Below are 27,255 nucleotides of genomic sequence, written 5' to 3' on the forward strand. Positions count from 1 at the left end.
TTACTAAACATTGGCATTACAACATGCATAATGTGTCTTCAAAGTGTCCAACTTAAACTGCGAAATGTTTGGAAATAAATTGTGAAATAGAAAATTCTCAGCATAGCCGATTAAAGTATCAATCTCTTGACCCATCTCTAAGCCAAGAGAGGGAAAATACCATGTCTCCCATGCGAAATCGTTTTCTTCGCTGGTGCAGAAAAAACGAAGAAAAAGAACCAATCTCTTCTTCAAAAGAAGGGTGCCTGTGTGGGGGCGCGGTGGACGCCCTTCCGGGCATGACGGCGGTAGCTGATCTTTCCAGTCGTCTGAAGGTTGGATGGCCCGGACAGATCTCCTTCTTCTGATCCTTCCCGCTTGTGTTTTGGGTCAAGGATGAATGTCAGATTAGCATCAGACGCCATTGATTTAAGCTGCCAGCAACAAATAACGTAAATTTGCATCAGTACGTAGCAAGAAATATGTCAGACGAGTAACAACTAACAAGCGAAACTGAGCAGGAAATACATATGTACATTCCGACATGATTTTTGTTCATACTGAAAAGAAAAGGTTCAGCAAACTTTCTAATCTGAGTGGCACTTACCAAATGGGGAACTATGATGATCGACCATAGTGTATTTGGCAAGACGGCAACTACGCAACTTTTCGGGAATGAATTGGTCTACGGACAATTTTTTGCGATGAAACTCTCCCCCGGTACTAGTATCCCAATGAGCAAAACATATGTGAACAATAATATGGATATACAAAAAAAATGGACATATGAGACGTGGGTAAAATATTGGCTTAGATAGACATTCCTAATTTAAGCTTTCCAAAACAGAGATTGACCTTCCTAAATGCAGTAGGATACACACAGCCTGCACCTTTGACACTACCAGACAAAAACTGCGTGTGATGCATGCAGATCTATTCAACAGCTAATGCTAAGTTGCACCACAACAACAAAAAATCTACGGGAGGATGGATCTGATTCCGTTCATTCAAAATCCGGAAGTAATCCAAACCATCCACGAAAGAACCTACGTACAAAAACGGAAAGCGCTAGGGCTCGGTAGGTAGGTAGTGACACGTGACGTAATACCTTGCAGCCGAGGGAGCAGAAGCGGAAGACGGCGTCGACGAGGCCCCTGCCGCACTCCTCGCACGCGCCGGCGGCGCCGACGCACTTGCTGAAGTGCTGCGGCGCCCGCGGCCTCGGGTTGAGGAACATCACCTTGTCCGCGTTGATGATGTACGTCTGCACCAGTGACACGTCCGCCAGCGCCTTCAGCTCCGCCACCCGGATCACCTCGTGGTACGACGACCGCCGGATCTGCATCCATCCACAGCACACAATCAATGGGCGCCGCCGCCATTTGTTAGCCGCGCGAGTCAGAGAATGGTGTACAAGATCACGCTGTCCTGCGTAATGCATGCATGGATAAAAGCTTCTCCGTACGTACCTGGACGACGCGGTGGCTGCGGTGGGTGGAGATGCAGAGCGAGCAGCAGATGGCGCCGTTGTCGCCGGCGCAGTCGAGGCAGTAGTGGTTGCGCTCGTTCCTGACCAGCTCCGGGTGGAAGGCGCACGGCTCGAAGAACTTAGCGCTGAGCAGGGGACGCAGCCACGACGGGACAAACCGCTCGAACCGGTTCTCCGCCGCCGCTGCCTCGTCGTCGCTGAAGTCCATGCCCATCAATGACGAGGACGAAGACATTTCTCTCTGCACTTATTATACCCGGCCAGCACACAACAAATACACAGGAAAATCAATCACAAACAGTATGCTGGTATATATAAGATCCAGGAAAAATTAAGCGAAGATGCTAAGACCAATGGTTCTAGCTAGGATGGATAATAACTTAATAAGTAGCTAGTGCGAGCGAGAGCGTATCGACGCTGCTGTTACCTTGATCGAGGTTTGTCCGGTATGGAGGCAGCGGCTGTTGGCTGGGAGGTTTGTGCAGATCTACGAAGTGTGGCGACAGATTTGCTCTATTTATTTGCTGGGAGGGAGAGAGTGAATGGATCAAAATGGAAAGAAAGCCAACGAAAATTTCACGCGCGTACAAGGGCTTGTTTTCGATATTTTCTCGCGTTTCTTTCCACTGATAACTGGGCCCCCTAGATGTATGCTCACATATTTTGTTTCAGGCTATCGACTGCCAAGCCCATTCAATTTTAATTATTTCTGCACGAGTACTACAATGAATCAGCTAAAATATGCCTATTTTGAAAAAAGATTAAAATTTATGCCAAGTGCTAGGGAGATGCAAAAAATGAATCAGATAAAAAAAATGCCTATTTTGAAAGAAGAAAAATGCATTTTACAGTTATGCCAAATTCAAACGAGATCCATTTTTTCATCTCGTTAGCATTTGGCATAACTGTATTTCTTCCTTTTGAAATAGACATTTTTAGGTGATTCATTTTGGTACTCACGGACAATTAAATGGTCTTGTGGCGACGCAGTCGAGCAAAGACCGAAACAAAATATGTGAGCTCACATCTTGGACACAAGATATCCTTGGAAAGAAAAAGCAAGCAAGTCTCCTTCAAAAACTAGCACTTGTACGCGCATGAAACCCTTGATGGTTTGTTTTCATTTTGATCCCCCCTCTCCCTTCTAGCAAATAAATAGAGCAAATCTCACCACATTTCGTAGATCTGCAGAAACCTCGAAGCCACCAGTCGTTCCCCGGACAAACGTCGATCCAGGTAACATTAATGTCGACAGCAATCTCTCACTCGTACCAAGTACTTATTATCCATCCTAGCTACGAAGATTGTTCTTGGCATTTTTGCTTTCCTGGATCTTACATATATCACCATACGGTTTGTGTTTGATTTTGTTGTGCATTTTGTTGTCTGCTGGTCAGGTACAATATGTCCAGAGAGCAATGTCGTCGTCGTCATTGTGGATGGGCATGGACTAGTTGTCGCCTCCACCCCGCTCTGACAAACGTCGAGGTAACAACACTGTCGATACCAATCTCTCAATCATACTACTTGTCTACATCTACATTGTTCTTGGTATTTTCAATCGTAATATGTGTAACATAGAAGACAAAACGGCGAACATAAGAGAGGCATCAGTCATGAAAGAGTGAGCGGTAACGATGTAGGGCATATGCAAGATAGAGAGCAGATATGTTCTCGAGACATATGAGAGTGGAAAAATCTGAGGTGAGAAGGTGTCGAAGATAGACGTCCAGGACGAAAAAACAATGTCAATGGAAATAAGATTTTCTAGAAAAATAATTGGTATTCTAGAGACACGATGATGATGAACTAACCCATCTTGATCACCTGATAGAAGGTTGTGGTAGCCGCATATGTCGTGTAGATGCGAGATGGTCACAAAACATGGTAGAGCGGCGAGTTGAACTATGAGGTGGGAATTGGGATGATAAGTGTATATAGTAGTTGCAAAATATTTCATGGTCATCGTCCTTCAATGGTCTATTCCATTTGCAACCGTGGTGGGTTATCTGACGCATATTTATAGGGGCGGGGGGGGGGGGGGGGGGGGGGAAGGTGCGACGGCGCATATATGGAGGGGTGCTAGGGTTCGCAAAATATCAAAACAATCTAATAATAGAAATGATGAGGGGTTTAAAGAGGTATAATTGTCCCTGGCTAATTTCCACCGATGACGTATGTCTAGTTTTATACAATAACTACAAAATTTATATATTCATAATATATTTTATAGAAGTTTCATGTAGAAAAAGGATTTATGATTATAAGCGAAAACTAGAAGTGGAAAAAATATGTGGGTTGCGAGGCATACAAAACAACATACACGAAGAAAGAAGTATCCCGTCCTGGTTAGACATGGACATTTCCTTGGCTCAACTTTTTTGGGTTTGGGTTCAATAAGTTCGATTTGAAAATTCCTAGCCTGGATCGGTCTCACCAGGCGTAAAACATGTAAACAATGCCATTTTCATATTTGTTTATTTATTCATTCATTTTCATGATATCCCGGTAGAAAATTAGAGCCGGAGACTCACTCAACCATTATGCTTTTGGGTTCGGGCTGGGCTTACCCATGCCTAGCCAAGTTCTTAAACTACGATTTGCAGAAAATGCATCTTAGAATGCAAAAGGTAGTTAATATATCTATAATTCTTAGTATGTCACTGCGTTGTATAGGCACATCCCAAAAGTGAAAACATTTTTCTAAACCACAATTATTTGGTCGTCTAGCACAACGTCACTTTTGAATTGATTTCACAATCTTTTATTTTTACCAACCCACAAAAAATCTTGGAAATTATTCTCAAAATAAAAACTTCAGAAATCATTTTTTTTTACTTGCTGGCAAATCTCATGCGTTGCCTTGGCCATTCCAACTTGGATTCTTGGCGTGTTCCTTCTAATAATGAAATATTAAGTACTAGATTTCTTGAGAATCTTTACTAGCATGAGCCAATTAATTCGTACGAAAAATAGACTATTATCTCTTGGAAAATTTATTTTTTACCAACCCATAAAAAATCTTGGTACTCATTACACTAAGAAAAAAACTCAAGTAATTATTTTGTTAATTGCTGGCAAATCTCACTAGTATGGAAAGCAATTATGAGTTTCCTGACCATTCCAACTTGGATTCTTGGCGTGTTTCCATCTAATAATGGAAGATTAATTACTAGATTTCTTGAAAATCTTTACTGGCATGACCAATTAATTCCTACCAAAATAGACTATTGCCTCTTGTTTTTTTTTGGAAAATTTATTGTTTACCAACCCAGAGAATATCTTGGCAATAATTATCCTAAGAAAAAACCCAGTAATCATTTTATTACCTGCTGGCAAATCTCACTAGTAGCACAAAAATTATGAGTTGCCTGATTATAACTTGGATTCTTGGCGTGCTCCCTTCTAATAATTCAAGATTTTACTAGATTTCCTGAGAATCTTTACGCCTATAAGCCAATTAATACCTACTAAAAAATATACTGTTGTCTCTGTTTTTGGAAAATTTATTTTTCACCAACCCACAATATATATTGACAATCTAAACGAAGCACGAGTAATCATTTTGATACTTGCGAGATTTCAACTAATTTTTTTTGGCATGTTTCCTTCTAATAATGAAATATTAATTACTATATTTTCTAAAAAAAATACTGGCACGAGCCAATTAATTCCTACGAAAAATGGATGTTTATCTCTTGTTTTTCTTGGAAGATGACCGTTGAATGGATTTTTTTTTTTTTGAGGGGAACCGTTGAATGGATAGAAGAAGGAATCCCATAGTAGAAGAATGGGGCCGAGCGACAGCAGCAAGGCTTAGCCCATAGCAGCGAGGCTACAGTAACGAAGCCCACTCAATGGACCGGGCCGCAGTAAACGGGCCCAACAAGCCCTCTCCTTCTTCTCGCTTCTCTCTCAAAGAAAAAAAAACTCAAACCAACTCTTCCTCCTCGGCAATTCTCAAAAAAGAAAAACTCTTCCTCGTCGGTTCCTCCCTACCTCCTCCGGCGAGACGCCAGACCGGAGAAGTTGACGCCGGCGCGGCAGCGAGCAGCGAGCCCTAGGACGTCCGGCCCCGAGTCCCCGACTGCCGTGGCCCTAAGAGGACGACCACCGGCAACAGGGTAAAGCACCCTTCTCCTTCTCCCCCATCTCGTTCCGGATCTACGCGGGTGACTAATTCACATCGGCGGGGGGTTCGTGGTGAACTGTTGCTTTCTGGATTCCTATGCCTTCCGTCTTCAGTTGATTCCAGCCGTTTCCATCTTCGTATTCTAGTGTAGATGGATGCAGTATAGAATATAGAGATCTCGTTCCCGCGCCGCTAGGGTTGTCGACGACGCTCGACGTTGTCCCGAGACCCTTAGCGTCTAGGTCTGATCGGTTTGCATGTCGCTCTTGTTGCGAATTCGTATGATTTTGTTGTTGTGCAGATATACTGGAACCATGAATTCGGTGGTGAAAATTTCAGGGAGACGAACTGATTTGATACGGGTTATCCTGTACCATGTTTGCGCTTGCTGCTGCCGCGTCCCAACTTCCCATATTAGCCTCCTGTTGAGCAATAGCAAAGGGTGTGTTGAATATATAAGCAAATATCCATATGAAATAATCCGTAAGAGTAATTGATAAATCATGACTATGAAAACAATAAGTAAACTAATCGTGCAGACTAGTAAGGTAGATGAACAGATCACATCTAAGCAAGACAAACCGATCGCATCTACCACAGAAACTAGAACAAGAAGCTCTAACAGAAACCGAAAGAGAAACGACAAGATCACATACTTCACAGCAAGCGTCGTTGTCGCCCATGTTGAGGTTGTCGAAGAAGTCGCCGAGGTCCGGGAAGAAGTTGTCGGTGTGGAGAAACTCGTCGTCCGAAGACGACGTCGTGCTCGCCGATAGTCGCGCCGGAGCGCTCCCCAAAACCTGATTGCCCCTCACCCGTACGAGTTCACGAGAGGCGGGGTTCCGGAGGCCTACCGTCCCGGCAGTCGGTGCACGCCGACGGACGGGATGAGGAAGACGAAGGCGGCGGCGCAATGAACCGGAAACAGTAGTCGCATATGTGGCACGTTCGAGGCTAGGGTTCTCGTTCGCGCTTATATAGTGCGGTTCGGGAAGGTCGTGAGGCGCAGCCCACGTCCGAGTCGGCACAGCCCACGATCCAGAAAATCCGGAAGGCAAAACGGCCGAGTAACACGTCCGTTAATGACTCGAAATTGATTACACAATTAATTTCCCAAACAGCAAAAAGATAAGCTCGGCTCGGCGAGATTCCCGCAACCCGCGGCGCGTCGTGACGTGTCGTGACGAGGCGAGGCGTGGCGAGGCGGGCGGCGGAGGAGGAGGAGTGCGCGAGGGCTCTCTCTCTTCTCACTCACTTACTAGGACTACAACAGCCCCACCTTATATACCACTCCAACTCTCTCCCAACTAGCAATGTGGGACTAAACTTTAGCTCCCACTAGTGCTGCCACCGAATATTGGAATGGGCCATGTGAGTTTCGGAATTTGATAATGGGCCATGGGCCAAAGGCCAAATGCCCTCAAATTCCAAGCAATCCCCACAAACTCTCATTGGCACATTTCATCGGTAAGTTTCCGAACATTGTTTTATATACCGGTATGTCGTGAGACCGTTAAGTTGAACTTCCACTTAAAGCTTCATATTACACTAGATTGCAACTTGGATAGTGGACTATGCCTTGAACTACAAGTTTTTCGCGCACTAGCTTCATACAAAGCCTAGACCGATACTAGGCCGCCGCGAGGCTTCCTCGCGGTTTGGAGCTTATACGTCATACTCCGTGGCCTTTCATGAGTTTACTAGAGAGCACCCAACTCTCATAGATTGCGACGTTTAGCAATCGGACTCATATAGGTGTGTTCTTCAAAAGATGTTCGCAGGACAACATCTCTGCTAAAATAAGCCACTTAGAACACATTAAGATAATTATCAACCTCGCCATGCGAATTAGGAGAGTATTGCATCTTACGGAGTGGTAAAATTGCTATAGGGATATATACTCTCCTCTCAGTCGACCAACAAACTTGTCTCCCGCTTCTAATTCACGGGATCTCCGATCACATAGAGTGGGTTACCACCGTGGACAACTCATAGTGTGGGTCTCATGCCCATCTCCTCGATGCATTTTCTATCACATTTCGTGATAGTCCCTTTGTGAAGGGGTCTCGCTAAGTTTCTAGACGTATGGATATAATCCAACGCTATAACTCCGGAGTTTCTCATTTTCCCGACGGTTTTCGGCCTCCTCTTCACATGCCTTGATGACTTCATATTATCCTTAGAACTGTTTACTTTGACGATCACAGCTTGATTATCACGATTCATAGGAATAGCGGGTATTGGTTTCTCAACCACAGGTAAGTCCATCAAGAGCTCACGAAGCCACTCGCTTCAACAATGTGGTCGTGTCTAATGCCGTGAGTTCCGCTTCCATAGTTGACCTCGTAATGATGGTCCGCTTGCAAGACTTCCAGGAAACAGCGCCACCTCCAAGTGTAAACAAATAACCACTTGTGGCCTTAGTCTCATCAAGCATCGGATATCCAATTTGCATCACTATAACCCTCAAGTACCCTTGGATACCCAGTATAATGAATGCCATAGCTCGCAGTGCCTTTTAAATAGCGCAAAACTCTCTCAAGAGCATGCCAATGAACATCTCCAGGTCTAGACACAAAACGACTGAGTTTACTTACGACAAAGGAGATGTCGTGCCTTGTGGCGTCGGCTAAATACATAAGCGAGCCAATGATCTCGCGAATATCGCAATTGATCTCTAGCAATTCTTTTATTCTTACGAATAATCACACTAGGATCATAAGGCGTTGGAGAAGATTTACGCCGCTATACCCGAAGCGACTCGAGATCTTTTCCACATAGTGGGACCGAAGCAATGTAATCCCACCATCGTCATCCTTAAGCAACTTGATGTTTAAGATCACATCAGCCTACTCCCAAGTCCTTCATCTCAAAACAACGAGATAGGAACTCCTTGACCTCCTTAATTACGGTAAGGCCGGTCCCAAATATCAATATGTCATCGACATAGAGACAGAGAATAACTCCTCGCCCCCACCATGGCGATAGTATACACACTTATCAGCCTCGTTTACAACAAAGCCTTCGACGGTTAAAGTTCTTTCAAACTTCTCATGCCATCGCTTAGGCGCTTGCTTAAGCCCATACAAAGACTTCAACAACTTACACACCTTTCCTTCTTGACCATCTACTACAAATCCATCAGCCGCTCCATATAAATTTCCTCTTCAAGCTCTCCATTTAGGAAAGCAGTCTTAACATCCATTTGATGAACGAGAAGACCATGTGAGGCAGCCAAGGATAGTAGCACTCGAATGGTGGTCAATCTGGCAACAAGTGAGTATGTATCAAAGAAATCTTCACCTTCTTTCTGCGGGTATAACCCTTGGCCACAAGACGTGCCTTGTACTTTTCAATAGTACCATCGAGCCTAAGCTTTTTCTTGAACACCCACTTGCATCCTACGGGTTTGCACCCATAAGGACGATCAGTAACCTCCCAAGTTCCATTAGCTAAGATGGAATCCATCTCGCTACTGAGACGCCTTCCTTCCGAGTAGTCGGCATCCCGAGATGCATAGGCTTCGAAATAGAAGTGGGAGTATCATCCACGAGGTACACAATGAAATCATGTCCAAAAGACTTTGCAGTCCTCTTCGTCTCTTGCTCCTTTTGGGAGCTTCATTGTCATCCTCCACAGGATTATCAAAGTGTTCTATAGCCATGGTAGGTTCAGGAAATAATTCCCGAGTAGATGAACTGGGCATCTCCTGAATTGATGAGCTAGACGTTTCCTTCATAGGAAAAATATCCTCAAAGAAAGTCGCATCATTCGACTCCATAATTGTACCAACATGCATGTCGGGTACCTCGGATTTTACTATCAAAAATCTATAGCCAATGCTATGAAAAGCATATCCCGTAAGAACACAATCCACGGTTTTTGGTCCAAGCTTGCGCTTCTTGGGTATTGGCACATTTACTTTCGCCATACAACCCCAAGTTCGTAGGTAAGAGAGTTTCAACCTTTTCCTTTCCCATTCCTCAAACGGGGTAAGGGTTTTGTTCTTTGTGGGGACACGGTTTAGGACATGACATGCAGTCAATATCGCCTCCCCCACCATGCCTTGGATAGACCCGATGTATCTAACATGGCGTTAACCAAATCGGTTAGAGTACCGGCTTCTTTCTTTCGGCCACCCCATTTGACCGAGGTGAGTAGGGAGGCGTCCTCTCATGGATAATACCATGTTCCTCACAAAAGGAATCAAACTCGTTGGAAAAATACTCTCCACCACGATCGTGATCTTAGCCGCTTGATCTTTCGATCAAGTTGGTTTTCTGCTTCAACTTTAAAGATTTTGAAGTAATTAAGAGCTTCATCTTTAGATTTCAGGAGGTACACATAACAATATCGATTAGAGTCATCAATTAAAATCATGAAGTATCGTTTCCCTCCTTTTGTCAATTCTCCATTCATTTCACAAAGATCCGAATGTATAAGCTCCAGCGGTGCCAAGTCTCTTGCCTCCGCAGTCTTATGAGACTTACGTGGTTGCTTAGCTTGCACACACACTTGGCACTTGGTTTTCTTGACAATAGCAAATTTCGGAATTATATTCATATTCGCTAACCGCGTCATGCACCCAAAATTAATATGACAAAGTCGTGAATGCCAAATATCGGACTCACTATCATTGCAAACATGATTAATAATTTGAGTACATAAGTCTGACAAAGATAGGCGGAACAAGCCTCCGCACACATAACCCTTTCCAACAAATTGTCCACACTTGGAAATTACAACTTTATTGGACTCAAAGACCAACTTAAAACCATCTCGACATAAAAGCGATCCGCTAACGAGATTCTTATTAATGGAGGGAACGTGCTGCACATTCTTCACTCGGATGGTCTTTCCGAAGTAAACTTCGGATCCACCGTACCAACACCACGAACGAAGCACGTGAGCCGTTTCCCATCGAAGCACGGAGGAAGTCCTTGCAACCCGATAAGAAGAAAACATAGAGACATCGTAACATACATGTGTATTGGCTCCGGTGTCTATCCACCAATCGGGAGAATTACATGCCGAAAGGACAAGAGGGGAAATACCGTACCCAACGTCCTTCATCTCGGTATCAACACCAATAACAACATTTGCGGACTTGCCGCCGTTCCCACGCCGATCATGACGTTCCGGGCAATCGAGAGCCCAATGTCCGGGAGCGCCACAAACATGGCAATTCCCTTTCTTCTTATAAGGAGTCTTCCTCTTGAAGTTGGTTGAGTTCGAGGCTTTGTTTTTCTCGTCAAACTTGCCTTTTCCATTGTTCTTATTCTTAGACTTGTGAGATTGGAAGTTCTTCTTCTGTACCACATTGGCACTGGAACCTCCCTCAAAACTACGAGCACGTGTATCCTTTGCTCTCGCCTTCTCTTCCACATGAAGCGAGCCAATGAGATCCGAAACGGAAAACTCTTGTCTCTTATGTTTCAGAGAAGTAGCAAAGTTCCTCCATGAAGGAGGAAGCTTGGCAATAATGCCACCGGCCACAAATTTGTCCGTAAGGTACACTTAAACTGCTCGAGTTCTTTGGCAAGGGATCGAATCTCATGAGCCCGCTCAACCACGGAGCGCTCATCGGTCATCCCGTAGTCATAGTATTGCTCCATGACATACGGCTCGGTGCCGCGTCCGAGACCCCAAACTTGGCCTCGAGCGCATCCCACGCATCTTTACCATGGTCGAAAGCCATGTACGGGTCAACAATGTTGTCCCCAAGAATGCTGAACAAGGCTGCCTTAAACATGGCGTCGACCTTCTCAAACTTTCCCTCGCTCCTCTGCGAGAGAGGCCCCTCGGTGTCTAGCATCCGTGGCGCTAAAACAGCCTAGGTTTGTAAACCATAGGACTGCCTTTGTGCGCCACCTCTTGTAATGCATACCATCAAAGGAGGGAGGTCGAGTAGCGGCAGCAATGCTGCTTGAATAGATTTGCCTATAATCAGGTTTTTGGATTGTTGAATATATAAGCAAATATCCATATGAAATAATCCGTAAGAGTAATTGATAAATCATGACTATGAAAACAATAAGTAAACTAATCGTGCAGACTAGTAAGGTAGATGAACAGATCACATCTAAGCAAGACAAACCGATCGCATCTACCACGTAAACTAGAACAAGAAGCTCTAACGAACTGAAAGAGAAACGACAAGATCACATACTTCACAGCAGCCGTCGTTGTCGCCCATGTTGAGGTTGTCGAAGAAGTCGCTGAGGTCCGGGAAGAAGTTGTCGGTGTGGAGAAACTCGTCGTCCGAAGACGACGTCGTGCTGCCAGTAGTCGCGCCGGAGCGCTCCCCAAAAACCTGATTGCCCCTCACCCGTACAGGTTCACGAGAGGCAGGGTTCCGGAGGCCTCATCGTCCCGGCAGTCGGTGCACGCCGACGGACGGGATGAGGAAGACGAAGGCGGCGGCGCAATGAACTGGAAACAGGTAGTCGCATATGTGGCACGTTCAGGCTAGGGTTCTCGTTCGCGCTTATATAGTGCGGTTCGGGAAGGTCGTGAGGCGCAGCCCACGTCCGAGTCGGCACAGCCACGATCCAGAAAATCCGGAAGGCAAAACGGCTGAGTAACACGTCCGTTAATGACTCAGAATTGATTACACAATTAATTTCCCAAACAGCAAAAAGATAAGCTCGGCTCGGCGAGATTCCCGCAACCCGCGGCGCGTCGTGACGTGTCGTGACGAGGCGAGGCGTGGCGAGGCGGGCGGCGGAGGAGGAGGAGTGCGCGAGGGCTCTCTCTCTTCTCACTCACTTACTAGGACTACAACAGCCCACCTTATATACCACTCCAACTCTCTCCCAACTAGCAATGTGGGACTAAACTTTAGCTCCCACTAGTGCTGCCACTGAATATTGGAATGGGCCATGTGAGTTTCAGAATTTGATAATGGGCCATGGGCCAAAGGCCAAATGCCCTCAAATTCCAGCAGGGTGAAATAACAAAGCCCCTGCTCCTCTCGAACCGCAGTGATATCGTGGTTTCGCTTCAGCCGGTCGTTTCTCGACCCATATGTTTGAAGATAATAATGTACATAGAAGCAGACTTGTTTGAGAGATGCATGGAGTAGCTTGGTTCACTTAGTGCTGGATTCCAATCAATTCCATTGATTCGCCTGCTCCAGTGTTCACAGTTTATATTACTTCTTTATTAGTTGAGTGGTTAACTTAACTTGAGCTGTGTTTGTCAGGTGACAGAATGCAGTACCCTAGAGGCATGGAACGAGAGGACTTCTCTGCCCCAAAGTCACAGAAGAGGAAGGCTGACTATCGATCTTTGCCTTCAGGCCAGATCAAAACGGAAGTTGAGCTGCTGCGGAGGGAGGTTCCACTACCGTCGCCCAATATACCGAAGCCACCTAAAAGAAGCTTCAAGATCGAGGCGCGCCCTCCCACGCCGCAGTCTGATAGAGATTCACAGCCAGATTCTGGCCCTGCCGATGAATATCGGGCATTGCGGAAGAAGTACCTGCTCCTGGAGGAAGAGAACTACGCGCTGGACGAACAGTTAGGCATGGCAGAGGAGGAAGCCAAGACTCTCGAGGATGAAAAGTTTGCACTCCTGGATCAGCTTGTTGTCTTGGAAGGCCTTATGGAGCCTCCACAGCTGAAGCCACAGCGAAGTTTTTCGTAGGGTATTTCTGCAACTGGTATTGTTAGTTGTTACTCCTTTCTAGTCGGAGCAATTGTAGTGAAAAAAAAAAGCTTTAATATCGGGATTTATGGAAGCTAGCTCTATATGAGGGTAGCTATGTGGAGTATTCAGGATGAAAGAGTGATACTTTGGAATGAAATAGGATGGCAAAGCCCATGTGAAGCTTGCCTCAAGTTCTGTCCAGGATATATGTACTAAGGGATTCATGAATGATGCACTTACTTCTATACGTGCTGAATAACATTGTTCTTGTAAATTAATAAGTCAATGCTATTCAAATGGATTTTTTTGATCATACATGATGCCACTTGTTTAATCTTATGTTCTACAGTTGGAAAATGGCAACACATATATGCAGATGATTACTCATTTCTCAGTTGACTTAGTTGGGGTGACCTCATATCTGCGTTGGGTATCTTACGATCAGTTGATCCAGTAAAGGTAACGGGTTTCTTATTATGCACAATGTTTGTTGTAATCTGATATTTAGTTGAAATTTTCTGGTAATCAAAACTAAATGTTAACTGATTGTCCTCCTGATGCTCAGAACAAACATTATTTTAACGGTGATTTCTTTGATAATTTCTGTTTTCTACACTTTGAAGCCTTAACACCAAGTCGTGCTGGTTAAAGGAGCTGAAGGTGTATAGAATATGTCTTGGATCACAGACGGAAAATTAAAGACAAATTCGAAAGCTAGATCGTAGTTGATAAAAAAAAATCATACAATGGGATTTGTCTTTGGACCGTCTCTGCTCGGAGATTTAACATTAGATAATAAACATGTAAAAAGACATAAGATTGACTCTTAACCTGACTCTTATTAAGAGCCTGACTGCTAACGCGTAACCACGAATCATCAGTTGCGTTCTCTCTCCTTTCTGTCTCTACTACGCCTCTTTCTGTCTCTACGCCGCCTAATCAATACAACAGAAGTTTGACACCATCTAAAAAAAGTTGAGTTTGACACATGCCATTCACTTGAAATCTCATAACATACGACTAGTAACTCAACTCAAGATTGTGCAGATATCTAACAAGGCAATTCCTTCGAACCACACCTGATGCTACCATGCTTGGAATCTGGATAACCAAGAAAAGTTGGACTAACAATTCAATAATTCGACAATTGGACATGTATTCGATCAGGCAAACCATCATGATGATATCATTTCAGAACAGCATGAGCGGGGTGTTCCGAGCACATAATACGATGGTGTATCTACAGCTTCTCCTAGACGTGTTGACGTTATCCTGAGACACAGGCTCCGCCGGCTGGCATATCTTGCTGTTCTAGCCTTCTTTCCTGCAGGCGTCGTCGAAGCCTGCTACTTTGGTGGCTCGATCGCTGGAACCACGCTCGGCATGCTAGCAATACCTTTGCAGCGACCAAACTCGCCTGTTTGCGATACGAATACAGATCAAAGCAAAAGTAAATTAGCATCAGCCCCAATCGTTGGTATAGAAGTAAAACATTCATAATATATTAGAGGTGAAACTAGTCAAATGACATTGAAACATGCATTCTATTTCTAGCAGCAGGAATGAATAACCAAACCCCTGGATATTCGATCAACCAAACCAGGATGACATATCTCCACACAACATTGGCACCATAAACCATTTACTTCAAGTCTCATACTCTCATGATATACCTTCAGTAATTATCTCAGATTCAAGATTGTGCAGATATCTAATGAGCTAAATAGTTCCAACGATGCCTGATGGTATTATTGATATCAGGCTTCAGAAACTGAACAAAGGATCTAAACCAGGCTTTATGCAACACAGTGCATCATCTGGATTAAAGTTGCCCAAGAAGGCAAGAATGCAGTAATGTCACTCCAACTCAAATCCTCGATTGATCAGCAGGTCAGAATCATATAGTCAGTAAAATCTAGCTTCACACAAATCAATCAGTATCCTTCCCTTCTAAGAAAGCAGCAAGACTTGCTGCACACAAATGAAAGATTGAAAAAAAAGGTAACAAAAGCTGTGCAAACTGAAGCAATGATGTCTACCCTAGAGCAAATTATGTGCTCATTTAAGGTAAGATTTACCATGAAGGAGAGGTGGCTCTAATTTCACTTGTCTTGGATAAATTTACTAAATTTCAAATTTATATTATAGATAGAAAGTGTAAGCGAGTACAAACAGATTGCTCTATCTAAAGACTGCCACAAATCCAAATAACAACCTAAATAATACAGAATAAATGATTGCCGAGCTTAAGTTGTTAGTGAAAATTCAGAGCACAATAAAGTTACCACAACAGCTATGTGTGACACCTGCAACAACGCAAAGATGAGGTATTACCTGAAGAGTAGAAGCTTGTCAAAGGGTGATATTGGTGTCTCACAATGCAATCAAAAAGTTTCCTTGGCTGCATTGACTCAAGTTGAACTATGAAGACATTGTCATTGAACTTTATAAGAATCGCATCATCTTCTTCAGCATACCCCACTATAGAAGTTTCCGTGGCCCTCATATTCGGCACCAGGTCAAGATTCATGGTCTTCCGGGGAACCCATGCGGCAACACCACCACCACAATCGTCCTTCAAGTCCCACATTTCGAGACTGGGGTAGGACAGCATGGCGAAGCCAACACGGCCATCCTCCGGCTGGATGATCTGGATGCACCCTTTCGATTTCACAGTATCCCCCACAGGAAGGCTGTTGATTACAGCTAGGCTCTGCCTACCGATATCGAACTCAAGAATTTCCATGTTACAGGAATACGAGCCATGAAGCCACCAGTAAAGGGAATTGCCAACGAGAGTGGAAGGGCGAGAGGAATCGACGTAACCTCTGCATCCTTCCGCCGCCAAGATGAGGTCGCTCCACACGCCGGTCTCCGACGAGTAGACACGGGCGAAGGGTGGGGGATGCCCCGGTCCGAAGGAAATCTGCACCAACACCACCTTGAAGGGGCTGGAGTGGCAGCCCCCGTGCACGTGTCCCTCGTCGCCGTCAGCGCAGAGCACTGCCCCGTGTGCACCGCCACAAGTTCCAAACTCCGGCGGAAGGGCGACGCGTCGCTGGTCGCCGGTGATTGGGTCGCACACGAGGACCTCGCGCCGCCTGGGGTCGACGGCGAGGACGCGCCCGTGTCGACACCCGAGAAGGGTGCCGTGGAAGGGGTGGGTCTCGGCGCCGCCGCCGTAGTCGATCCGCATGGAGAAGCGCCGGCGAGGTATGCGGTCCGGAGCGCCGAGGACGGGGGTAAAGGAGACCCATCCCCCGTAATCCTTGAAGAGGCCGAGGAGGGGCGCCTTCCGGTGGTGGGCGCGGAAGCGGATGAGGAATTCGGGGTCGGCGGCAAGGCGACGCCACCGCTTGCAGACGAGGGAGACGCGCGGGAGGGAGGAGGGCTGCGGCGGGAGGCGGAGGAAGATCTCCCAGAGGATGTCGCCGCTGTTCGGCGCGACGCCGGTGCGCGCGGCCACCGTCGCTGAACCTCGCCGCCGCCGGCGGGCCGTCCCGCCGCCGTTCTCGCTCATGTTTGGGATCAAGAACTTTGAATCGGAGCTTCTCAACAACACTCGCTGAAATTGAAGGAAGACACGGGCTGGGCTTTGGGTTATTTCTTTGAAAAATTGTGCTTTGGCAGAGGGAAAAGAAACAGCAGAAGGTCCACTAATCGCTCGGCTTCGGCACAACCAATGTTCAAAAAATTGTTAATTTTAATTTATCGGTCAGCCTCAAAACGGAGATTAATCACTTATCGGCCGAATAATCAATTTTATCGGTCGCCTATTTATCGACTTATTTTTTTATAAATCCTAATTTTCAGCACTAAAATTTCTATAATATGATATGTAAAAATAATATTGGAGTATTGAGTAGAAGAATTACCTTGATTCTTTGCATTGAATCAATAAAAATGGAAAAAGCTAATGCACAATTCTACAAGACCGTAGGACGAAAATATCAACTGTTTCAGCGAAATTTCACTAACAACCGGCCAAAATATCGGTCACCAGAGTGAAAATCGGACGAAATATCGGCTCTCAGAAAGAAAATCGACCGATATATCGGTGCTGCGATAAATTAGCTGATATGCTTAAATCTTATCGGTTACCATCCGATTCACGATAAATCGGTATCTCGACCGATTTTTTGAATAGTGGGCACAACTGAAAAAATTGAGGATGTTTTTCTCTTTTCTTTTAGAAACCAACGACTAGTTGTACATCTACATGCTCAAACAACTTGAGATCAAGTCTAAATATGCGAAATATTGAGATTCATAAAGTCACCGAATAACAACTAAAGAATTACTTGACTGAACATTTGAGCAGAAAGCCATAGATGGGGAAATATAAACCTCTACAAAAACGCATGACGAAGATGGAGGAAACCTAACCTTATTGTTATCTTCAAATAGTGTACACGGTATTCCTAATATATAACAAGCAATTGTGAAAAGACCGAGCAACTTGATGCTCTCATAGTATATATCATCAGGAGATTACAAAGTTTGACTACAAATACAACTAGATAATCAACATTTAAGCTTTCAATGATGTTTTGCCACCACTCCAAGTCGGTCACCACGGCCCTGAGTCATTTCCTAACGATAGGACTAACGCGTTTCCATAGTCTGAACTGTGATGAGATTTTTTTAGGGTAATCAGTGGGAAAGGCTCCCACTGCAACTTATTATATATAGTTTCAATATGTACATGATATTTATAAAGTTTGGTATCTCCGCAAAGAGTAAAAAAATAAAACTAATTTTGGTCTGCCAGCCAATCTTGAACTGTTGAGCACATTTTTTTTTGCTGATTCTATGGCTTGGAAGCTTCAGCTCTTGATAATAAATAGCTTTCCAACTCTAAAATGTTGGTCTTTGATCCTTGAAAATTTTATTGTTTCTTACCATCCATAGGCCCAAGCTACGAGAATTATGATTTCCATAAAGGTATCTTCAATTTATTCATGGCATCTTAAAATGCTTTGTAGTGAAAGATCTCTCGTCCTTTGAGGAAAAATGATGTTCGGGCACTATTCAAAAAAGGGACACGTCCGGAATTAGTGCATCAAAGTTTCCTCATATGAGCATTGGAGAACAACACAATTATATGATTGCAGGTGGAGATCATTAACAACCATTAACAACCAGAAGAATATTTTGTGTTTGGATTGACAAGGTGATTCCCATATCCAGGTAAAATGCGTTAGAGAAGGTTGATTCCTATCATAGCTTTGTATGCTTTTTGAGAAAGGATTCATTTCCTTTTTTTTTGTTACTTCAAAGAGAGCCTCTTCTAGCTGCATGAATTCCTCGTATGTTTGTTGTAACAAAGGTAAATGGAACATATCTTATGGGAATTCAGTGTGCATTGCCTCATAAATTCTGATGTCAGCTAGCGTTTTTAGCATTGGTGATAAGGTGAGGCAATATCTAGGAAAGGCACATGTCTTATCACATGTTTCTCCACAAGAAAGCAGATTTTCCATCGCCAAAAATGCATGTTTTCCATTCCCTTATATGTGTCCAAAGGATTTAAGTGTGTTCTCCGCCAAAAGGATCCACCAACCTGACTTCCTGGTAGATTTCCATTTTCATAATATGTGTTCAATATTAGTTTTATCCAAGGAATATCATGCTCGTTATAAAATTTATGCAAATTATTCATAAGAAGAGCATTATTCTGCACGGTGGGATTCATAACACTCAGACCACCATGTTTTTTTTTTTTGGCCTACAAACGTGTGTCCATGTAACCCCTGTGCAGAGCCCTTCAATTGTACATCGGCAATTTTCTTCCTCCATAAAAAGTGTCTCATGTATTTTATTATCCGATTTTTCATAGTTACATGTACATTGAGGCATCACATGAAAAAATTGGTAATGATGCAAGCACTGACTTTACCGTAAGAAGTTTGCCCCCATATTCAAAGAAGTTTGCAATTCCAGCTAATCATTTTTTCACTCTTTGTGCCATTGGGATAAAATATTCAAGTTCCAACTTAGTCAAATTTAGAGGTAATCCAAGGTAAGTGAAATAAAAACTTCCTTTCTAATAATTCATAGTATTTGTGAAATGTGCCAGTATGTCTTCTGTCATATTGATTGGAAGCATATTTGACTTGCAGCAATTGAATTTTAGTCTAGTTGATTCTGCAAAAGAATAAAACAAAGCTTTCAATTAAATCAATTGGACATCATTTGCCTTCATCACTCCTAAAGTATCATCCGCATATTGTATCACAAGAAAATCAAGGCATGCTTGACAGGTAATGGGAGGAGAGGTCATCCCTTTATTCATAGATTTATTCAAGATTTATTAAAGTAAATCAGCTGCAAGAACAAATAGAAGTGGGGACAAAGGATCTCCTTGTCTCACTCATCTTGTGCAATAAAACTTTCTTCGAGGTACACCATTGAGAAGCACCGTAGAAGTGCGTGATTTAATATTCATTTGAATCCAAGAAATCTATTTTCACCAAATTCTCTTGCTTTTAGAATCTTAGCGATTGTGTAGTGTTCAGTTTTGTCAAAAGCTTTTTCAAAATCTAATTTGAGCAACACAATTTCTTCATTTGACTTATGACAATTGGAACAAATACTCAAAAGCCCATCCAAGACAATATTGATTTTGTTTTAGAAAACCATACTGATTTTTGTGTACGAACTTTAGAATTACTTTTTGCAATCTATTGACCAAGACCTTAGTGATTATTTTCAGAACACTATTGAGAAGTGATATTGGCCTAAAGTACCGACTTGAATTTATTGGTGTGTCAATCTTTGGGATGATGTCGTCGTGGTGAACAGACAGATGCCATAGGATGGCTTAAGTTGGGGCCGAATGGACGCTAGAGAATTCGGGGGAGGGTTTTTGATCAGGTAGGATGAACTTCCGGGTGCTTTCCTCAAGAACTCGGCCAAGGCCGGAGGTAGAAGAAGAGAGACACAAGGATGAACCCCGTTCTAGATCTTTTCTATTCCATGAACAACAAGGTTACAGGTTTTTGGATACAAGGACTCACATGCGTACGTACATGCATCTGCCCGTGAAGAGGGATGCCCCCTCTCCTTATCTAGGGGAGAGGGTAGCTTACAGGGGAAGAAACCCTAATGGCATCTTTGACTAGACAAACTACTTTACAAAGTTACTTTAATCATAGATGATACCGGGGTCTTCTTTAATCAAGGAGGCTGACGTCCTCCGGCTTCTTTCAGCGTCATCCTCTCCTTTATCGTCAGGGCTTCGTTTAAAGCTACTTTGCTTAGCTCATCTTTGTCTTCTAGCTCTGGAGGGAATCTTTGACAAGTCCTGCCGACGTGCTACAGTGCACTTCTTACCGGTGCCCGGTGTCTTTATCTATCCGGTTCCGGTATACCCCTCCTGGGGATACCGGCTTAACTTCACTTAGCCAAACTCTCAACCTCGTGCTCCGGTATAAACATTAAATCGGTATCTTGATGGCCTAAACCATCCGGTTTTGGCATGCCTTTGGCATACCGGGGGGTCATCCCCCCAACATTAGTCCCCGAAGCTGGTATAGTCCGGTGGATCCTATCCGACGGACCATGCCAGGTTCTCATACTTTAAGGTACCGGTTTAATCTTTCCGGTGGTGAGCTTAGGTCTTCCGGCATCTTCGCCGGACTTACTTCTTTCTCTCTTTTCAAGGTGCCTCCGGTATCTTAGTCCCCGGCATCTTTGTCATTAACTCTCTCCTCGACGAAGTCGAGAATTTCTCGGGTACAGTGCCTATCAGTGACATGCGCACTGTGTCTGACGCGCCAGTGTCAGGGGTCACTTCCCTTCGACTTCTGCGCCAGCATTTATGACGCCACACCGGATCCTCGCAGCCGTTCCGGATCCGTGTGGCCTCCCTGTGGCCTCTTAATTTTCACGCGTGTACCTGCACGCCACGTGGCGGCCCATGGGGCGAACCGCCGCGGCCCGACGGTTTTTGGCCCACTTCCTTTCCTCTCTATATAAAGGCGGAGCGGTTCCACTTCATCTTCTTCTTCGCATTTGCCCCCATTTACAGAGCACTTCGAGCCCTTCGCTCCTAGCTTCCTCGCCGCCGCCGGTCGCTGCCAGAGCGCTGCTCCCGTCGACGTTGCGACGCTGCTCTCGTTGCGCTGAAGCTCTTCATCGCGCGGAGTTCCTGCTGCGTTCCCTCTTCGCCGCTGATTCGAGCTTCCCCCGGCGAACTTCGCCCTTCTCCGTCGCCGGCCTTCGTCGACGGCCAGGGGCTCGCCATTTCTCCGGCGAACTTCCCCCCTTGTGTCTTCTGCGGCCTCAGGTGAGCCCCAATGCTTGTTTGCTCTCCTTCTCTCGTTTTCCAGATCTTGGGTTGGTAGCATATTTACTTCCTCTTTTCTTTTGTTTTTCTTCTTACTCGTAGATTTTCGCGCGAGGGTAGTTTTTGGGAAAACTGTTTTGCGGGTAGATTCCGGCGTCATCCAGATCCACATGTCTAGCGAAGAATCTCTTCTCGCCTCATCCTCTAGTAGTCAAGGGAGCAGAACTTCCGACGGGCTAACCGCAGATCTCGCCCGGATGGAAGCCGAATCCGGAAGAGACCAAGAGGCCGGCAGCACAAGCCGGGCCCCCGAAAAAGATCTTTCCGGTATCACACGCGGAGCCTGGAGAGGTTCCGACGTGACACAACACGAGATAGACTGGCTTTACCGGTCTAGGAGGATACCGGAGGGAGTCTCCTGCCGGCTTCCAGGCGACGAGATCGAACCGGTGCTTCAACCCGGTGAGCTCGTTGTCTTTATTGCTCACTTTGAGCGTGGCTTCGGCCTTCCTGCCTCCGACTTCTTCCGCCAAATTCTTGATTTTTATCGACTCCAGCCTCACCACCTTCCCGGCAACGCCGTTTTCTATCTCTCTTGCTTTGTCGCCTTCATGGAAGGCTACATCGGCATCCGCCCCGCTCGCGAGACCTTTGCTCGCTTTTTCTCTCTCCGGATCAATTCGGTCCAGGGCAAGGATATTCCCAAGCCCAAACCCCCCGTTCAATGCGGGTCTTGTATCATCGGCTCCCGTCAAGGGAGCCCCTTTTTTAAGTTCAATGGCCTCGAGTCTTGCCGGTTGTGGCAGACGACGTTCTTCTACGTGAAGAACAACGGCGCCGCGGATCTCATCAACCTGCCGGCTTTCAATCCGGCGCCGCCCACCAAGGTCAACTGGGGCTATTTCCCCGGTACGGATCACATTGAGACGAACCGGGTCGTACGCTTCATGTAGAAGCTGATGAAGGAGACCAACATCTGCTCCAATGATATCGTCCGCACCTTCATCTGCCGTCGGGTGCTTCCCCTTAAGCGCCGGGCGCACAAGATAAGCGAGATGTACGGCCCTGGCGATCTCACCAAGATCACCGGACTCCCCTTAAGCAAAGCGGATGTAGTCCTCAAGGCTAACCAAATATGCCAAACGGACATGCCGGATAACTGGGAGTGGGGCTTCTTGCCTCTCAGCTCCCTCAACCCTCCAACCAACGAAGTAAGAGATTGCGCCCCCCGGGCTGTTCTGCCGGTAACTTTTATACTGCGGCTAACTATTTTTTCTTTTTGTTTTCAGGCCAAGGACCGCTTCCCTCGCATCGAATCAGATCGGCGAGGCCCTTGCCGGAAGCGCCCTTTGGACAAGGTTGATCCAGACCCCTACGTCCATTGGACCGATCTGAAGATGGGCCGCATCCCCACTCAGCGCCCTGGTAACTTCTCTTCTGCGGCTTCCGGTTCCGACGATGAGCTCACCATGCTTGAGGTAGTTTCCTCTTCCGGTCTCTTATATATTGTTGCTATTTTCTTTCTGTAGACGCTCCCTCAGCTGGTCCCGAACCACAGGTCCACTAGCACGTGGCTCCCCTGCAGGCCGAGGTGGGCCACAAGTTCCTGGAGAAGCTCATGCCTCAGAGCAAGAAGAACAAGGCGCCTGCACCTGACGCCGGCTCCAGCCAAGCTCCTCCCGCCAAACGCTTCCGAACGGAAGTCCTTGGGGGGAAAGAACTGGCAAGAGGCGCTACAAGAACAAGCAGATGCCGGTCTCTTCTAGGTAAGATCTTTGTTTTTCTATTTGCTTCGTTTTCCACACTTTTCCTTTCTTTTGCTGCTTTTGATCTTTCCTCTTGTTTCTGTTCAGCGCTCCGCTCAAGCTCTCCAAGAGCGCCAGCGGCTCAAAGCCGGAAACCTCCGAGGGAACCGAAAGGACCCCAACTCCTCCTCCTCAGTCAAGCCCGGTACCATCCGGTACCGACGACCTTTCTGCCTCCCCTCTGGGAGGCACCACAAGTGCGGGGCGCGCGGCCCCTACACCTCCTGATCACCGCGCGGAGGAGGATCTCACCTCCCCTCCATAGAACCAAGATACCGGCGCCAGCAACACCGGCGCCGACGATGAAGCTGCCGGGCGGGCGGAACCTCTGGTTCCTCTCGCCCTAAAGAAGAAGAAGAAGAAGCACTCAAGCTCTTCCCCCTCCAAGGCCGCGCCGGATACTTCCGCGCCGGCCTCCTCTACACCGCCGCCAGAAGCTCCTATCCTTGAGCCTACTGGGGCAAACCCAACGCCGCCGCTAAGCCAGAAGCCCTCCGCGGCCAAGCTGACGCCACCTCCCGAGATCCTCAAGATCACGAAGTTCCTCAAGCCGGGGCCTTCCAGGGGAAAGGCTATGGAGGGCAGGACCTCGGCCACTGGCCCGCAGCCTCTGACGCTGCACGTCAGCCCCGTCGCTGCTGTCGTTGGGGAAAAACCTTCCGGCCTCTTGGGCCGGATCGTTGAGCTGAAGCGCGAAGGCCGCGACCCGGGGCACCTTCTCCCCTACGCACAGAAGTGGAACGATGCAGATATATCCGCATCCACCCGCGGCCTGGGGAAGGACCGGCTCCCGGCGCCAGACCCCGCTGGACCCCGGTGCACAGAGGAACACTTCATGCGGCTCAAGCGCGCAGTGAAGGAGTTCGACAACGCGTGGCACGACGCCACCAGCAACGTGGTGGTAAGTTTCACCAATCTTTTTGCAACTTTTCTGTAGATGCCGGTTTTGCTCTTTCCGGATTCATATATATCCTCACAGTCCCCGAGTTTCGGGTTGAGAGCGCAGCTCTTAGCGCGAAACTTAAGCAAAAACTCGAAAAACCGGCATAGCCAGTCCCCGAGTTTTGGGTTAAGGACGCAGATCTTAGCGCGAAGCTTAGGTAAACACTGATGTCTACGGGTGCTTCTATTCTTGTAGACAGTGTTGGGCCTCCAAGAGCAGAGGTTTGTAGAACAGCAGCAAGTTTCCCTTAAGTGGATCACCCAAGGTTTATCGAACTCAGGAAGGAAGAGGTCAAAGATATCCCTCTCATGCAACCCCGCAACCACAAAGCAAGAAGTCTCTTGTGTCCCCAACACACCTAATAGGTGCACTAGTTCGGCGAAGAGATAGTGAAATACAAGTGGTATGAATGAATATGAGCAGTAGTAACGGCGCCGTGAAAAGTGCTTGTCGGCGTGCGCTTGATGGTAGTAATATTGCAGGAAGTAAAGATGCAGTAAAAAAGTAAACAAGCAGCGATAGCAGTATTTAGGAACAAGGCCTAGGGATCATACTTTCACTAGTGGACACTCTCAACATTGATCACATAACAGAATAAATAGATAGATGCTAGACTCTACACCCTCTTGTTGGATGATGAACGCCACTAACTGTGTAGGATTACACGAACCCTCAATGCCGGAGTTAACAAGCTCCACAATATTCAATGTTCATATTTAAATAACCTTAGAGTGCATAACGGATCAACATAACCAAACCAAGTACTAACATAGCATGCACACTGTCACCTTCACACTACGAAAGGAGGAATAGATCACATCAATACTATCATAGCAATAGTTAACTTCATAATCTACAAGAGATCACAATCATAGCCTACACCTAGTACTACACGATGCACACACTGTCACCATTACACCGTGCAGGAGGAATAAACTACTTTAATAACATCACTAGAGTAGCACACATATAAATTGTGATACAAAACACATTGCAATCATAAAGAGATATAAATAAGCACTTCACTATGCCATTCATAACAGTGAATAAGTATTCAGTGAAATATAGCCTAAGAGATCCACACGGTGCACACACTGTCACCTTTACACACGTGGGACAAGGAGTCTCCGGAGATCACATAAGTAAAACCCACTTGACTAGCATAATGACATCTAGATTACAAGCATCATCATATGAATCTCAATCATGTAAGGCAGCTCATGAGATTATTGTATTGAAGCACATAGGAGAGAGATTAACCACATATCTACCGGTACAGCCCCGAGCCTCGATGGAGAACTACTCCCTCCTCATGGGAGACAACAGTGTTGATGGAGATGGCGGTGGTGTCGATGGAGAAGCCTTCCGGGGGCACTTCCCCGTCCCGGCGGCGTGCCGGAACAGAGACTCCTGTCCCCCAGATCTTGGCTTCGCGATGGCGGCGGCTCTGGAAGGTTTTCTCTGGTTTCGTCGAACGTGTCGAGGTTTTTAGGTCAGGGACCTTTATATAGGCGAAGAGGCGGAGTCGGAGGGGCGACGAGGCGGTGACACACTAGGGGGGCGCGGCCAAGGCCTGGGCCGCGCCACCCTGTCATCTGGGGCCCACAGGGCCCTCCTCTGGCGGCTCTCGGGTGTTCTGGAAGCTTCATGCAATCCTAAGATGTTGGGCGTTGATTTCGTCCGATTCCGAGAATATTTTCTTACTAGGATTTCTGGAACCAAAAACAGCGTAAAACAGAACCGGCCCTTCGGCATCTCGTCAATAGGTTAGTTCCGGAAAACGCATAATAATGACATAAAGTATGCATAAAACATGTAGATATCATCAATAATGTGGCATGGAACATAAGAAATTATCGATACGTCGGAGACGTATCAGCATCCCCAAGCTTAGTTTCTGCTCGTCCCGAGCAGGTAAACGATAACAAAGTTAATTTCTAGAGTGACATGCCATCATAACCTTGATCATACTATTGTAAGCATATGTAATGAATGCAGCGATCAAAACAATGGTAATGACATGAGTAAACAACTGAATCATAAAGCAAAGACTTTTCATGAATAGTACTTTCAAGACAAGCATCAATAAGTCTTGCATAAGAGTTAACTCATAAAGCAATAAATCAAAGTAAAGGTATTGAAGCAACACAAAGGAAGATTGAGTTTCAGCGGTTGCTTTCAACTTATAACATGTATATCTCATGGATATTGTCAATGTAAAGTAATATAACAAGTGCAATATGCAAGTATGTAGGAATCAATGCACAGCTCACACAAGTGTTTGCTTCTTGAGGTGGAGAGAGGTAGGTGAACCGACTCAACATAAAAGTAAAAGAATGGTCCTTCAAAGAGGAAAGCATCGATTGCTATATTTGTGCTAGAGCTTTGGTTTTGAAAACATGAAACAATTTTGTCAACGGTAGTAATAAAGCATATGTATCATGTAAATTATATCTTACAAGTTGCAAGCCTCATGCATAGTATACTAATAGTGCCCGCACCTTGTCCTAATTAGCTTGGATTACCAGGATTATCATCGCAATACACATGTTTTAACCAAGTGTCACAAAGGGGTACCTCTATGCCGCCTGTACAAAGGTATAAGGAGAAAACTCGCATTTGGGTTTCTCGCTTTTGATTATTCTCAACTTAGACATCCATACCGGGACAACATAGACAACAGATAATGGACTCCTCTTTAATGCATAAGCATGTAGCAACAATTAATGTTCTCATATGAGATTGAGGATATATGTCCAAAACTGAAACTTCCACCATGATTCATGGTTTTAGTTAGCAGCCCAATGTTCTTCTCTAACAATATGCATGCTCTAACCATTAAATGAGTGGTAAATCTCCCTTACTTCAGACAAGACGGACATGCATAGCAACTCACATGATATTCAACAAAGAGTAGTTGATGGCGTCCCCAGGAACATGGTTATCGCACAACAAGCAACTTAATAA

General features: G+C 45.6%; 3 protein-coding genes across 3 annotated transcripts; 1 reads left to right on the plus strand and 2 right to left on the minus strand.

Annotated features, from left to right (window-relative positions):
- Positions 1 to 230: 230 nt before the first annotated feature.
- LOC124689867 (protein RGF1 INDUCIBLE TRANSCRIPTION FACTOR 1-like) lies at positions 231 to 1,676 on the minus strand. The gene is made up of 3 exons (XM_047223327.1): positions 1,449 to 1,676; positions 1,088 to 1,318; positions 231 to 413 (listed from the first exon to the last, which is right to left on the minus strand). Exons 1-3 carry the CDS (start codon positions 1,674 to 1,676, stop codon positions 231 to 233), a joined length of 642 nt encoding a protein of 213 aa, XP_047079283.1.
- A 3,802-nt stretch (positions 1,677 to 5,478) lies between these two features.
- LOC124686693 lies at positions 5,479 to 13,584 on the plus strand. Its single transcript, XM_047220597.1, has 2 exons — positions 5,479 to 5,592; positions 12,805 to 13,584. The coding sequence occupies exon 2, from the start codon at positions 12,813 to 12,815 to the stop codon at positions 13,245 to 13,247; it is 435 nt and encodes a 144-aa protein (XP_047076553.1). The 5' UTR covers positions 5,479 to 5,592; positions 12,805 to 12,812; the 3' UTR covers positions 13,248 to 13,584.
- A 921-nt stretch (positions 13,585 to 14,505) lies between these two features.
- Positions 14,506 to 16,240, minus strand: LOC124686692. Its single transcript, XM_047220596.1, has 2 exons — positions 15,585 to 16,240; positions 14,506 to 14,667 (listed from the first exon to the last, which is right to left on the minus strand). Exons 1-2 carry the CDS (start codon positions 15,994 to 15,996, stop codon positions 14,597 to 14,599), a joined length of 483 nt encoding a protein of 160 aa, XP_047076552.1. The 5' UTR covers positions 15,997 to 16,240; the 3' UTR covers positions 14,506 to 14,596.
- Positions 16,241 to 27,255: the final 11,015 nt, after the last annotated feature.

Source organism: Lolium rigidum, chromosome 2, assembly GCF_022539505.1.
Source record: "Lolium rigidum isolate FL_2022 chromosome 2, APGP_CSIRO_Lrig_0.1, whole genome shotgun sequence".
In the NCBI taxonomy this organism is placed as follows: Eukaryota; Viridiplantae; Streptophyta; class Magnoliopsida; order Poales; family Poaceae; genus Lolium; species Lolium rigidum.